Genomic DNA, 14,768 nt, shown 5'->3' on the forward strand with positions numbered 1-14,768 from the left:
TACCCCTGAAATCAAGAGTGCCAAGCCTGCTATTCACTCAGCACTCCATGAACTGCGTTGCCTGCGCTGGGATGAGGGAGCAGTACCACAGGACATGCACGATGCCAATATCATCACCTTCTATAATAACAAGGGTGACCGCAGTGACTGCAACAACTACCGTGGAATCTCCCTGCTCAGTATAGTGGGGAAAGTCTTCACTCGAGTCGTTTTAAACAGACTCCAGAAGCTAGCTGAGCGTGTCTACCCTGAGGCACAGTGCAGCTTTGGAGCAGAGAGATCCACCATTGACATGCTGTTCTCCCTTCGTCAGCTACAGGAGAAATGCCGCGAACAACAGATGCCCCTCTACGTTGCTTTCATTGATCTCACCAAAGCCTTTGACCTCATCAGCAGACGTGGTCTCTTCAGACTACTAGCAAAGATCGGATGTCCACCAAAGCTACTTAAGTATCATCACCTCATTCCATGACAATATGAAAGGCACAATTCAGCATAGCGGTGCCTCATCAGAGCCCTTTCCTATCCTGAGTGGCGTGAAACAGGGCTGTGTTCTCGCACCTACACTGTTTGGGATTTTCTTCACCCTGCTGCTCTCACATGCGTTCAAGTCTTCAAAAGAAGGAATTTTCTTCCGCACAAGATCCGATGGCAGGTTGTTCAACCTTGCCCGTCTTAGAGCGAAGACCAAAGCACAGAAGGTCCTCATTAGGGAACTCCTCTTTGCTGACGATGCTGCATTAACATCTCACACTGAAGAGTGTCTGCGGAATCTCATCGATAGGTTTGCGGCTGCCTGCAACGAATTTGGCCTAACCATCAGCCTCAAGAAAACGAACATCTTGGGACAGGACCTCAGAAATGCTCCATCCATCAATATTGGCGACCACGCTCTGGAAGTGGTTCAAGAGTTCACCTACCTAGGCTCAACTATCACCAGTAACCTGTCTCATGATGTAGAAATCAACAAGCGCATGGGAAAGGCGTCCGCTACTATGTCCAGACTGGCCCAGAGGGTGTGGGAAAAATGCACACTGACACGGAACACAAGAGTCCACGTGTTTCAAGCCTGTGTCTTCAGTACCTTGCTCTACGGCAACGAAGCCTGGGCAACGTATGTCAGCCAAGAGCGTCTCAACTCATTCCACCTTCGCTGCCTCCAGAGAATCCTTGGCATCAGGTGGCAGGACCGTATCTCCAACGCAGATGTCCTCGAGGCAGCCAGCATCCCCAGCATGTACACCCTACTGAGCCTACGGCGCTTGTGGTGGCTTGGCCACATGAGCCACATGGAAGATGGCAGGATCCCCAAGGATGCATTGTACAGCGAGCTCGTCACTGGTATCAGACCCACCGGCCGTCCACGTCTCCGCTTTAAAGACGTCTGCAAACGCGACATGAAGTCCTGTGACGTTGACCACAAGTCGTGGGAGTCAGATGCCAGTGATCGCCAGAGCTGGCGGACAGCCATAAAGGCGGGTCTAAAGAGTGGCGAGTCGAAGAGACTTAACAGTTGGCAGGAAAAAAGACAAAAGCACAAGGAGAGCGCCAACTGTGTAACATCCCCGACAACCAATTTTATCTGCAGTGCTTGTGGAAGAGTTTGTCACTTCAGAATTGGCCTTTATAGCCACTCCAGGTGCTGCTTCACAAACCACTGGCCACCTCTAGGCACTTAACCATTGTCTCTCGAGACAAGGAGGCCAAAGAAGATACCAGTTAATATTCGGGTAGTTGAAATCCCCCGCTATTACTGCCTGATTGTTTATGCACTTCTCAGAGATTTGTTTACATATTTGCTCTTCTATCTCCTCCTGACTGGCTATCTTTGCTATACGCTCAGCAGTGCAGTTACCCCTTTTTTTTGTTCAGTTCAACCCATATGGCCTCATTTGATGATCCTTCTAGCATATCATCCCTCCTCACAGCTGTGATTGTTCCTTTAACCAATATTGTGACCCTCTTTTTTTTTATATTGCCCTCTCTATCCTGTTTGAAAACACTGCGACCAGAAATGTTGAGCTGCCATTTTGCCCTTCTTTAAGCCGTGTTTCAGGAATAGCTATATCATACTGCCAAGTGTCTATCTGTTCCCTCAGCTCATCTGTCTTATTCACTGGACTTGTATTGAAGTATATATCACTAATCACTGAACAACTCCTTTTGTATCTTTTTTAGCCTTTGTTTTCTCTGACTTCCATACTTGCTTACTCATTAACTGCCTTTCATTTCCAGCTTTACTTCTCTTCCTGCTGAATCTACGCTAAGGTTCCCATCCCCCTGCCAAGCTGGTTTAAACCATCCCCAACAGCACAACAAGCCACCTCTGCCACAATATTGATTCCAGCCCTGCTAAGGTGCAACCCATCTGGCTTGTACAGGTACCAACTCCCCAAAGTCTTTCCCAATGTCCCAGGAATCTGAAGCCTTCCCTCCTGCACCATCTCCAGCCACGCATTCATCTGCAGTATTCACCTATTTCTGTACAAATTGACATGTGGCATTGGCAGTAATCCAGAGATTCCTACTTTTGTGGTTATACTTTATTTCCTAGCTCCCATACATAAAATAATGAGAGGAAGTATAAAGGGGTTTAACATCTTTGAAAGTGGATAAATCCCCAGGTCTGGATGAAATTTATCCTAAGCCATTAAGTAAAGCAAGAGAAGAAATAACAGAGGCACTGACTATCATTTTCCAATCCTCTCTGGCTACAGGTGTGCCAGAGGACTGGAAGACAGCTAACATTGTGCCATTGTTTGAAAAGGGAGAAAAGGATAGACTGAGTAACTATAGACCAGTCAGCCTAACCTCGGAGGTGGGAAAATTATTGGAAAAAATTCTGAGGGACAGATTAACTGTCATTTAGAAAGGCATAGCTTAGTTAGTCAGTCAGCATGGATTTGTTTCGGGAAGGTCATATCTGACTAACATTGAATTTTTTGAAGTAACAGGGCGGATTGATGAGGGTAGCGCATTTGATGTAGTGTACATGAATTTTAGCAAGGCTTTTGACAAGGTCTGACATGACAGACCTGCCAGAAAAGTAAAATTCCATTGGATCCAAGGCAAAGTGGCAAGTTGGATCCAAAATTGGCCCGTGGCAGGAAATAAAGTGCAACGGTCGGGTGTCTTTGTGACGGGAAGGCTGTTTCCAGCGAGGTTCCACAGGGCTCAGTGCTGGGTCCCTTGCTTTTTGTAATTTAGACTTAAATGTAGGGGACATGATTAAGAGGTTTGCTGTAAGGTTGATAGTGAGGAAGAATGCTGTACCCTGCAGGAAGATATCAATGGACAGGTCAGATGGGCTGAAAAGTGTCGAATGGCATTCAATCCAGAGAAGTGTGAGGTGATATATTTGGGGAGGCCAAACAAGGCAAAGGAATGCACAATAAATGGTCGGATACTGAGAGGTGCAGAGGAAGAGAGAGACCTTGGAGTGCATATCCACAGATCCCTGAAGGTAGCAGTACTGTAGATGAGATGGTTAAGAAGGCGTATGGAATCCTTTCTGAGGTATATTATCCGAGGAATAGAATATAAGAGAGGGAGGTTATGCTGGAACTGTATAAATCATTGGTTAGGACGCAACTAATTTTAGCATTGTGGAAAGATCGGATTGGCTGAGTTTGTTTTCTTTGGAATAGAGGTAGCTGAGGGGAGATTTAATTGAAGTGTATAAAATGATGAGGGGCCTAGATAGAGTGGGTAGAAAGGACCTACTCCCCTTAGCAGAGAGGTCAATAACCAGGGGCAATTGGCAGAAGGATTAGAATGGAGTTGAGAAACGTTTTCACCCGGGGGTGGGGTGAGGATCTGGAACTCACTCCTGAAAGGATGGTAGAGGCAGAAACCCTCATCGCATTTTTAAAAAAAAACTAACACTTCGGTATACAGTTGAAGTTCTGTAATCTACAGGGCTAGGAACCAAAAGCTGGAAAGTGGGATTAGGCTGAACAGCTCCTTATTGGCTGGCAGAGATATGATGGGCCGAATGGTGGCTTTCTGTGCCGTAATTGCTGCGTTTTCTGCTACATACAGAGCAGTGCTTGCAGTCCTATGTCCAGAGACTCGTGTGTAGAGAACTCACTAGGAATCACAAGCAGTTGTTTTTTGGAAACGGTAGCAGAGTAGACAGTAATCCATAGGTTTGGAGTAATGATCCAGAGCCATGAGTTCAAATCCCACCACAGCAGCTGGGAAATTTAAATTCAGTTAATTAAATAAATCTGGAATAAAAGGTTAGCCTCAATAATGGTGACCATGAAACCATTGTCGATTGTTGTAAAAACCCAACTGGTTCACTAATGTCCTTTAGGGAAGGAAATCTGCCGTCCTCACCTGGTTTGGCCTACATGTGAGGTAGTTAATGTGGTTGACTCTTGAATGCCATCTAAAATGGCCGAGCAAGCCACTCAGTTGTATCAAACCACTACAAAGTCAATAAGGAATGAAACCGGACGGACCACTCGACATTGATTTAGGCACCGGAAATGACAATGGCAAACCCAGCCCTGTCGACCCTGCAAAGTCTTCCTTACTAACATCTGCCAAAGTTGGGAGAGCTGTCCCACAGACCAGTCAAGCAGCAGCCTGACATAGTCATACTCATGGAATCATACCTTACAGACAATGTCCCAGACACTGCCATTAGCATCACCATCCCTGTGTATGTCCTGTCCCACCGACAGGACAGACCCAGCAGAGGTGGCAGCACAGTGGTATACAGTTGGGAGGGAGTTACCCTGGGTATCCTCAACAGCGACTGTGGTCGATTCGGTCAAACATGGGCAAGTAAACTTCCTGCAGATTACCACCTACTGCTCCCTCAGCTGATGAATCAGTACTCCTTCATGTTGAACACCACTTGGAGGAAGCAATGAGAGTGGCAAGGGTGCAGAATTACCTCTGGGTGGGGGACTTCAATGTCCATCACCAAGAGTGGCTCGGTAGCACCATTACTGACTCAGCTTGCTGAGTCCAAAAGGACATAGCTGCGTGATTGGGTCTGCGGCAGGTGGTGAGGGAACCAACAAGAGGGAAAAATGGCGCCAGTCTGCCTGTCGCAGATGCATCTGTCCATGACTAGTGGTAGGAGTGACCACCGCACAGTCCTTATGGAGACGACAGTCCCATCTTCGCATTGAGGATACTCTCCATCGTATTGTGTAGCACTACCACTGTGCTAAATGGGGTAGTTTTTGAACAGATCTAGCAACACAAAACTGGGCATCCATGAGGCACTGTGAGCCATCGGCAGCGACAGAGTTGTACTCAACCACAATCTGTAACCTCATAGTGCGGCATATCTTCTTTCCCCCCCCCCCCACTGTCCCTACCAAATGCAAGAAAAATAGGGCAGTAATAGTCGGGGATTTTAACTACCCCAATATTAACTGGGATAGTTTTAGTGTGAAAGGAATTGAGGGAGCAGAATTCTTGAGGTGCATTCAGGAGAATCTTTTTGCCCAGTATGTAGCAAGTCCAACAAGAGAGGGTGCAGTTTTAGACTTGGTTTTAGGAAATGGAGATGGGCAGGTGGAAGGAGTGGCAGTGGGAGAGCATTTTGGTGGTAGTGATCATAATTCAATCAGTTTTAACAATTATAGAAAAGGACAGAGATAGAACAGGAGTTAGAGTTCTCAATTGGGGCAAGGCCAATTTTACTAAACCGAGGAGTGATTTCGAGTAAGTGGCCTGGAAACAGCTACTTGAGGGTAAATCAGTGTCAGAACAGTGGGAGGCATTCAAAGGGGAGATTCAGAGTAAACCTGTTCCCACAAAGAAAAAGGGTGAGACGGCCAAATCTAGAGCTCCATGAATGTCAAGGAGCTCACGGGGTAAGATAAAGCAGAAAAGGAAAGCTTATGTCCGACACAGAGAACTCAATACTACAGAAAGCCGAGAGGAGTATAGAAAGTGGAGGGGTGAAATCAAAAAGGAAATTAGGAAAGCAAAGAGAGGGCATGAAAGACTATTGGCAAGGAAAATCAATGTGAACCCAAAGATGTTTTATCAATACCTTAAAGAGTAAGAGGATAAATAACTGAGGAGAGTAGGGCCCATAAAAGACCAAAAAGGTAACCTAGGTGTAGGGGCGGAAGATGTTGGTGTGGTTCTTAATGAATAGTTTGCGCCTGCCTTCACAAAAGAGGGGGACGATGCAGATATTGTAGTTGAGGAAGAGTGTGAAGTATTGGATGTGATAAGCATAGAGAGAGAGGAAGTATTAATGGGATTAGCATCCTTGAAAGTTGAAAAATCACCAGGACCAGATGAAATGTATCCTAGGCTGTTCAAAGAAGCAAGAGAGGAAATAGCAGAGGGTCTGACCATCATTTTCCAGTCTTCACTGGATACAGGTGTGGTGCCGGAGGATTGGAGAACTGCTAACGTTGTACCTCTGTTTAAAAAGGGAGCAATGGATAGACTGAATAATTACAGGCCAGTCAGTCTAACCTCAGTAGTAGGCAAATTATTGGAATCTATTCTGAGAGACAGGATAAACTGTCACTTAGAAAGGCACAGGTTAATCAAGGATAGTCAGCATGGATTTGTTAAGGGACGATCTTGTTTGACCAACTTGATCGTATTTTTTGAAGTAGTAACAAGATAGATGAGGGTAGTGCAGTTGATGTGGTCTACATGGATTTTAGCAAGGCTTTTGACAAGGTCCCGCATGGCAGACTGGTTAAAAAAAATAAAATCCCAAGGGATCCAGAGAATTGCAGCAAGATGGATACAAAATTGGCTCAGTAACAGGAAACAAAGGGCAATTGTTGACGGATGTTTTACTGACTGGCGGGTTCTTTCCAGTGGCATTCCCCAGGGCTCAGTACTGGGTCCCCTGCTTTTTGTGGTGTGTATATATAAATGACTTGGACGTAAATGTAGAGGGCATGATCAAGACGTTTGCAGACCTACCTACCTCCCAACTGCAGTGGCTCAAGAAGGCAGCTCCCCACCTCCTGCTCAAGGACAATTAGGGATGAGCAATGAATGCTGGCCTAGCCAGTGACGCCCAAATCCCATGAATGAATTTTAAAAAAAAACACAGATTGGCCGTGTGGTGGATAGCAAGGAGGATAGCTGTAGGCTGCTGGAAGATATTGATGGTCTGGTCATATGGGCAGAAAAGTAGCAAATGGAATTCAACCTGGAGAAGTGTGAGGTGATGCATATGCGGAGGTCAGACAAGGCAAAGGAGTACAGAATTAATGGGAAAATACGGAGAAGTGTAGAGGAAGTGAGGGACCTTGGAGTGAACGTCCACAGTTCCCTGAAGGTAGCAGGACAAGTTGATAAGGTGGTTAAGAAGGCAGATGGAATCCTTTCCTTTATTAGTTGAGGTATAGAATACAAGATGCTGGAACTGTATAACTCATTGGTTAGGCCACCAATTGAGAACTGTGTGCAGTTCTGGTCACCTCATTACAGAAAGGATGTAATTGTACTAGAGAGGGTACAGAGGAGATTAACGAGGATGTTGCCAGGGCTGGAAAAATGCAGCTATGAAGAAAGATTGGATAGGCTGGGGTAATTCTCCTTGGAACAGAGGAGGCTGATGGGGAGATCTGATTGAAATGTTCAAAGATTTGAGGGGGCCTGGATAGAGTGGAGGTGAAGGGTCTATTCACCTTAGCAGAGAGGTCAGTGACGAGGGGGCATAGGTTTAAAGTGATTGGTAGAAAGACTAGAGGGGAGATGAGGAAAAGCTTTTTCCATCCAGAGGGTGGAGGGGGTCTGGAACTCACTGCCTGAAAGGGTAGTTGAAGCAGAGACCCTCAACTCATTCAAAAGGAATCTGGATATGCATCTCAAATGCCGTAATCTGCAGGGCTACGGACCAAATGCTGGAAATTGGGATTAGAACAGGTGGCTCGTTTATAGGCCGGCACAGACGCAATGGGCTAAGAGGCCTCTTTCTGTGTCTTAAACTTTCTATGATTCTATTTCCATCAAGCCGGGGATCAACCCTGGTTCAGTGAAGAGTGCAGGAGGGCATGCCAGGAGCAGCACCAGGCATACCACAAAATGAGGTGTCAACCTGGTGAAGCTACAACGCAGGACTACTTGCATTTCAGACAGCGTAAACAGAACGCGATGGACGGAGCTTAACGATCGCACAACCAATGGATCCGATCTAAGCTCTGCAGTCCTACCACATCCAGTCGTGAATGGTGGTGGACAATTAAACAACTAACAAGAAATAAGAGCAGAAGTAGACTATATGGCCTGTCCAGCCTGCTCTGCCATTCAATATGACCATGGCTGATCTTGGGCTTCAATTCCACTTTCCTGCCTGCTCCCCATATCCCTTGATTCCCTGCAAGACCAAAAATCTCCATATCCCAGCCTTAAATATATTCAATGATTGATCATCCACAACCCTCTGGGGTAGAGAATTCCAAAGATTCACAACCCTTTGAGTGAAGTAATTTCTCCTCAGCTCAGTCCTGAATGATTGGCTCCTTATCCTGAGACTGTGTCCCCGTGTTCTAGATTCCCCAACCAGTGGGAACAATCTCTCAGCTTCTTCCCTATCAAGCCCTTTCGCAATCTTGTATGTCTCAATTAGATCACCTCTCATTCTTCTAAACCCCAGAGAATACAGGCCCAATTTACACAGCCTCTCATCGTAGGACAACCCCCTCGTCCCAGCGACCAATTTAGTAAATCTTCACTGCACCACCTCCAGTGCAAGTATATCCTTAAATGTGGAGACCAAAACTGCACTCAGTATTCCAGGTGTGGTCTCACCAAAGCCCTGCACAATTTTAGTCAGACTTCATTTATTCCTGTACTCCAATCCCCTTGCAAAAAAAAAGCAACATGCCATTTGCCTTCCTCATCGCTTGCTGCACCTGCATGTTAACTTTGTGCGTTCCTTGTACGAGTACCCCCAAGTCTCTCAACATCAACACTTACCAGTTACACACCTTTTAAAAAAAATTCTGCTTCTTTATTTTTAGGACCAAAGTGAACAACTACACACTTCCCTACATTATACTCCATTTGCCATCTTGTTGCCCACTTACTTGGCCTGTCTATATCTCTTTGTAGCCTCTGTCTTCCCCGCATCTTACCTTTCCACCAAGCTTTGTATCATCAGCAAACTTAGATACATTACTATAATAAAAGCAAAATACTGCAGATGCTGGAAATCTGAAATAAAAACATTAAATACATTTGTCTCTTCATCCAAGTCATTAATATAGAGTGTGAATAGCTGAGGCCCCAGCACTGATGCTTGTGGCACCCTGCTATTCACTGCCTGCCAACTTGAAAATGCCCCATTTATGCCCACTCTCTACTTCCTATCTGTTAACCAATCCTCTATCCACACATAATGTTACCCCAACTCAATGAGCCCTTATCTTGCCTGTTAATCTTTTGTGTGGCACCTTATCAAATGCCTTTTGGAAATCCAGGTATACTATATCTACTGGTTCCCCTTTATCTACCCTACTAGTTACATCCTCAAAAAACACTCATGAATTTGTCAAACAGGATCCCCCTTTAGTAAAACCATGCTGAGTTGTTCTAATCGTACTGGAGGAGGAGGCTCCACAAATATCCCCATCCTCAATGATGGGGGAGCCCAGCACATCAGTTCAAAAGATACGGCAGAAGCAATTACAACAATCTTCACCCAGAAGGGCCGAGTGGATGATCCATCTCGGCCTCCTCCTGAGGTCCCCAGCATCATAGATGCCAGTCTTCAGCCAATTTGATTCACTCCACGTGGTGTAGTGGTATAGGGTAGGCTGTGGCGTAGTGGTATTATCACTGGACTAGTGACCCAGGGTATTTCTCTGGGGACGTGGGTTCGAATACCACCACAGCAGAAGGTGGAATTTGAATTTAATTAATAAATCTGGAATTAAAAGCTAGTCTAATGGTGACCATGAAACCATTGTCGATTGTTGTAAAAACCCATCTGGTTCACTAATGTCCTTTGGGGAAGGAAATCTGCTGTCCTTACCTGGTCTGGCCTACATGTGACTCCAGAGCTACAGCAATATGGTTAACTCTTACATGCCCTCTGAAATGGCCTAGCAAGACACTCAGTTGTACCTAACCACTACGAAATCAATAAAAAGGAATGAAACCGGACGGACCACCCGGCATCGACCGAGGCACCGGAAATGACAACGGCAAACCCAGCCCTGTCGACCCTGCAAAGTCCTCCTTACTAACATCTGGGGGCTTATGCCAAAGTTGGGAGAACTGTCCCAGAGAGTAGTTTGACATAGTCGTACTCACGGAATCATACCTTACAGACAATGTCCCAGACACTGCCATCACCATCCCCGGGTATGTCCTGTCCTACCGGCAGGACAGACCCAGCAGAGGTGGTGGCACAGTGATATACAGTAGGGAGTGAGTTGCCCTGGGAGTCCTCAACATCGACTCCAGACCCCATGAAGTCTCATGGCATCAGGTCAAACATGGGCAAGGTAACCTCCTACTGATTACCACCTACTGCCCTCCCTCGGCTGATGAGTCAGTACTCCTCCATGTTGAACACCACTTGGAGGAAGCACTGAGGGTGGCAAGGTCACAAAAGGCTAGGGTGCAGAATTACCTCTGGGTGGGGGACTTCAATGTCCATCACCAAGAGTGGCTCGGTAGCACCACTACTGACTGAGTTGGCCGAGTCTTAAAGGACATAGCTGCTAGACTGGGTCTGCGGCAGGTGGTGAGGAAACCAACACGAGGGGAAAACATACTTGACCTCGTCCTCACCAATCTGTCTGCCGCAGATGCTTCTGTCCATGACAGTATTGGTAGGAGTGACCACCGCACAGTCCTTGTGGAGACGAAGTCCCGCCTTCACATTGAGGATACCGTCCATTGTGTTGTGTGGCACTGTCACCGTGCTAAATGGGATAGATTTTGAACACATCTAGCAATGCAAACCTGGGCATCCATGAGGCGCTGTGGGCCATCAGCAGCAGCAGAATTGTACTCAACCACAATCTGTAACCTCATGGTCCGGCATATCCCCCACTCTACCATTACCATCAAACCAGGAGACCAACCCTGGTTCAATGAAGAGTGCAGGAGGGCATGCCAGGAGCAGCACCAGGCATACCTCAAAATGAGGTGTCAACCTGGTGAAGCTACAACTCAGGACTATCTGCGTTTCAAACTGCGTAAGCAGCATGCGATAGACAGAGCTAAGCGATCCCATAACCAACGGATCAGATCTAAGCTCCGCAGTCCTGCCACATCCAGCCGTGAATGGTGGTGGACAATTAAACAACAAACTGGAGGAGGTGGCTCCACAAATATCCCCATCCTCAATGATGGCGGAGCCCAGCACATCAGTGCGAAAGATAAGGCTGAAGCATTTGCAACAATCTTCAGCCAGAAGTGCCGAGTTGATGATCCATCTCTGCCTCCCCCTGAAGTCCCCAGCATTACAAATGCCAGTCGTCAGCCAATCGAATTCACTCCACGTGATATCAAGAAACGACTGAAGGCACTGGATACTGCAAAGGCTATGGGCCCTGACAACATTCCGGCAATAGTACTGAAGACCTGTGCTCCAGAACTTGCCGAACCCCTAGCCAAGCTGTTCCAGTACAGCTACAACACTGGCATCTACCCAGCAATGTGGAAAATTGCCCAGGTATGTCCTGTACACAAAAAGCAGGACAAATCCAACCCGGCCAATTACCACCCCATCAATCTTTTATCGATGACCAGTAAACTGATGGAAGGTGTCGTTGACAGTGCACTCAAACAGCACTTGCTTAGCAATAACCTGCTCAGTGACACTCGGTTTGGGTTCCGCCAGGGCCACTCAGCTCCTGACCAAATTACAGCCTTGGTTCAAACATAGCTAAAAAAGCTGACTCGAAGTGAGGTGAGAGTGACTGCCCTTGACATCAAGGCAGCATTTGACCGAGTATGGCATCAAGGAGCCCTGAGCAAAACTGGAGTCAGTGGGAATCGGGAAAAATCTCTGCTGCTTGGGAGTCATACCTCGCACAAAGGAAGATGGTTGTGGTTGTTGGAGGTCAATCATCTGAGCTCCAGGACATCACTGCAGGTATTCCTCAGGGTAGTGTCCTAGGCCCAACCATCTTCAGCTGCTTCATCACTGATCTTTCAATCATAAGGTCAGAAGTGGGGATGTTCGCTGATGATTGAGGAGTCGCGAATGTTGCTGAATATTGTGCAGATACTGAAGCAGTTAGTGTAGAAATCCACTAAGACCTGGACAATATCCAGGCTTGGGCTGCTAAGTGGCAAGTAACATTCGCGCCACAAGTGCCAGGCAGTGACCATCTCCCGTTGGCATTCAATGGTATTACCATCGCTGAGTCCCCCACTATCAACATCCTCGGGGGTTACCGTTGACCAGAAACTGAACTGGAGTAGTCATATAAATACCGTGGCTACAAGAGCAGGTCAGAGGCTGGGAATCCTGCGGTAAGTAACTCACCTCCTGACTCCCCAAAGCCTGTCCACCATCTACAAGGCACAAGTCAGGAGTGTGATGGAATACTCTCCGCTCGCCTGGATGGGTGCAGCTCCAACAACACTCAAGAAGCTCGACACCGTCCAGGCACCCCATCCACTAACATTCACTCCCTCCACTACCGATGCACAGTGGCAGCAGTGTGTACCATCTACAAGATGCACTGCAGCAACGCACCAAGGCTCCTTCAACAGCACCTTCCAAACCCTCGACCTCTACCACCGAGAAGGACAAAGGCAACAGGTGCATAGGAACACCACCACCTGCAAGATCCCCTCCAAGCCACACACCATCCTGACTTGGAACTATATTGCTGTTCCTTCACTGTCGCTGGGTCAAAATCCTGGAACTCCCTTCCTATCAGCACTGTGGGTGTACCTACCCCACATGGATTGCAGTGGTTCAAGAAGGCAGCTCACCACCTCCTTCTCGAGGGCATTTAGGGATGGGCAATAAATGCTGGCTTAGCCAGCGACGCCCCCTCCCATAAATGAATTAAAAAAAATTTGCTGTTGCACAGAATTGCATGGCATGTACAGCACAGAAACCAGCCATTCGGCCCAACTGGTCTGGGCTCGTGCTTGGACTCCACACACCTCTCACCCCTACTTCATCTTGTCCTATCAGCATGCCTTTCTGTTCCGATCCCCTTCATGTGGTTGTTCAGTTTCACCTTAATTGCCTCTCCTATTGGCCTCAACCACTCTCTGTGGTAGTGAGTTCCACATTCTCACCACTCTCTGGATAAAGAGGTTTCTTCAGAATTCCCCATTTGGATTTATTATTGACATATTTATGACTCCTAGTTCTGGTTTTCCCATAAGTTGGAACATCTTTGTACCTTATCAAATACCTTCATGATCTTAAAGAACTCTATCAGGTCACCCCTCAACCTTCTCAATTCTAACAAGAGCCCCAGCCTGTTTAATCTTTCCTAATAATTATAACATCTCATTTCTGGCATCAACCTTGTCAATTTGTTTTGCACTTTCTCCAATGTCTCTATATCCTCTTCATGATATGAAGACCAAAGCTAATCTCTTTGTTCTATATTAAATGTATCTGTCTTCTTGCATGTGTCTAACACGTTTCATGTGTTTACATAGGCTGACTGCTTTTCCAATGACATCCACCGCCTCGATTGTATGACAATGACATGGACCCTGGTCAATGCAAAGGTGAGTCAGCAACTCTGCCAGACCGAGGATGGGCAGTAGATGCATTTTCTGGACTGAAGCTACTTGGTGTTAAACCATTGCAGAAATTCTGCAGCTCAGTAATGTGTGCAATAACCATAGCCCGATGATCTTTACTAACCGGCTTCTCTGATATAGACTTGAAGAATGACGTTTGTTATTATCCATGTTACAGTTTGCGTTAGCTATTGCTACTGAGTTGAGGGGCAGGGCGGGACGGAGAGCTGTCCCGTCGGCGGGGTGGGGCGGAGGGAGCGCTTCCCTGTGTGCCGTCAGATAGATGTACAAGACCTTCTGCTGCTCTTGAAAACAGGGCACGAGAGTTTTCCACATGTCCTGTCCGATATTTACCCTTCAATCAACATTGCTAAAACTGATCATTTATCACATTGCTGTTTGTGGGATCTTGCTGTGTGCAAATTGGCTGCCATGTTTCCTACATTGCAACAGTGACTACACTTCAAAAAGTATTCAGCAGCTGGAAAGTGCTGAGGGACATCACGATGTGGTAGAAGGAGCTTCGTTGATGCCAGTTTTTTTCTCTAACATTTGGGATTGCAGTGTGGAGGTTCTGCACTGGTTTGAACAGTCCCCATTCATATCAGCCAGCTTCCAGCCCATTCACAGAGTGTGTTGGGCTGATTGGAACTCTCCAGAAATGGTCAGCACGTCAAGAGCTGACTATTTATACCAAGGCCCTTGTGAAGTCTCACTGCTGCCTCTAATTATAGCAACCGAACAGGAGTGTTGAAAGGCAGCTCACTGAAATATCTCTGGCTTTCTTGGGAGGGAATCAGTGGACAGGGGTGGGAGGAGGTATTGGACAGCAGGACAGAGTCAGTTTTAAAAAATGTATTCACAGGCAAGGCCAGTGTTTAATGCCAATTCCTAACTTCGCTTAACCAAGCGTCTTGCTGGGCCATTTTAGAGGGCAGTTAAGAGTCAACCACATTGCTGTGGGTCTGGACTCACCATGTAGGCCAGACCAGGTAAGGATGGCAGATTTCCTCCCCTGAAGGGCATTCGTGAACCAGATGGGTTTTTACAACAATCTGGTCGTTTCATGGTCACCATCACTC

At 46.8% G+C, this 14,768-nt stretch overlaps 1 protein-coding gene across 3 annotated transcripts in view; it reads left to right on the top strand.

Annotated features, from left to right (window-relative positions):
- klhdc3 (kelch domain containing 3) overlaps nucleotides 1-14,768 on the top strand; it is a 317,322-nt gene that overhangs the window by 37,969 nt on the left and 264,585 nt on the right. For all 3 annotated transcript variants that reach the window (XM_068028321.1, XM_068028320.1, XM_068028322.1), the window contains one exon: nucleotides 13,600-13,671. In XM_068028321.1, coding sequence (XP_067884422.1) covers nucleotides 13,600-13,671 — 72 coding nt within the window. The remainder of the gene's footprint in view (nucleotides 1-13,599; nucleotides 13,672-14,768) is intronic.

The sequence above is a fragment of the Heterodontus francisci genome, chromosome 3 (assembly GCF_036365525.1).
Source record: "Heterodontus francisci isolate sHetFra1 chromosome 3, sHetFra1.hap1, whole genome shotgun sequence".
NCBI classification, from domain to species: Eukaryota; Metazoa; Chordata; class Chondrichthyes; order Heterodontiformes; family Heterodontidae; genus Heterodontus; species Heterodontus francisci.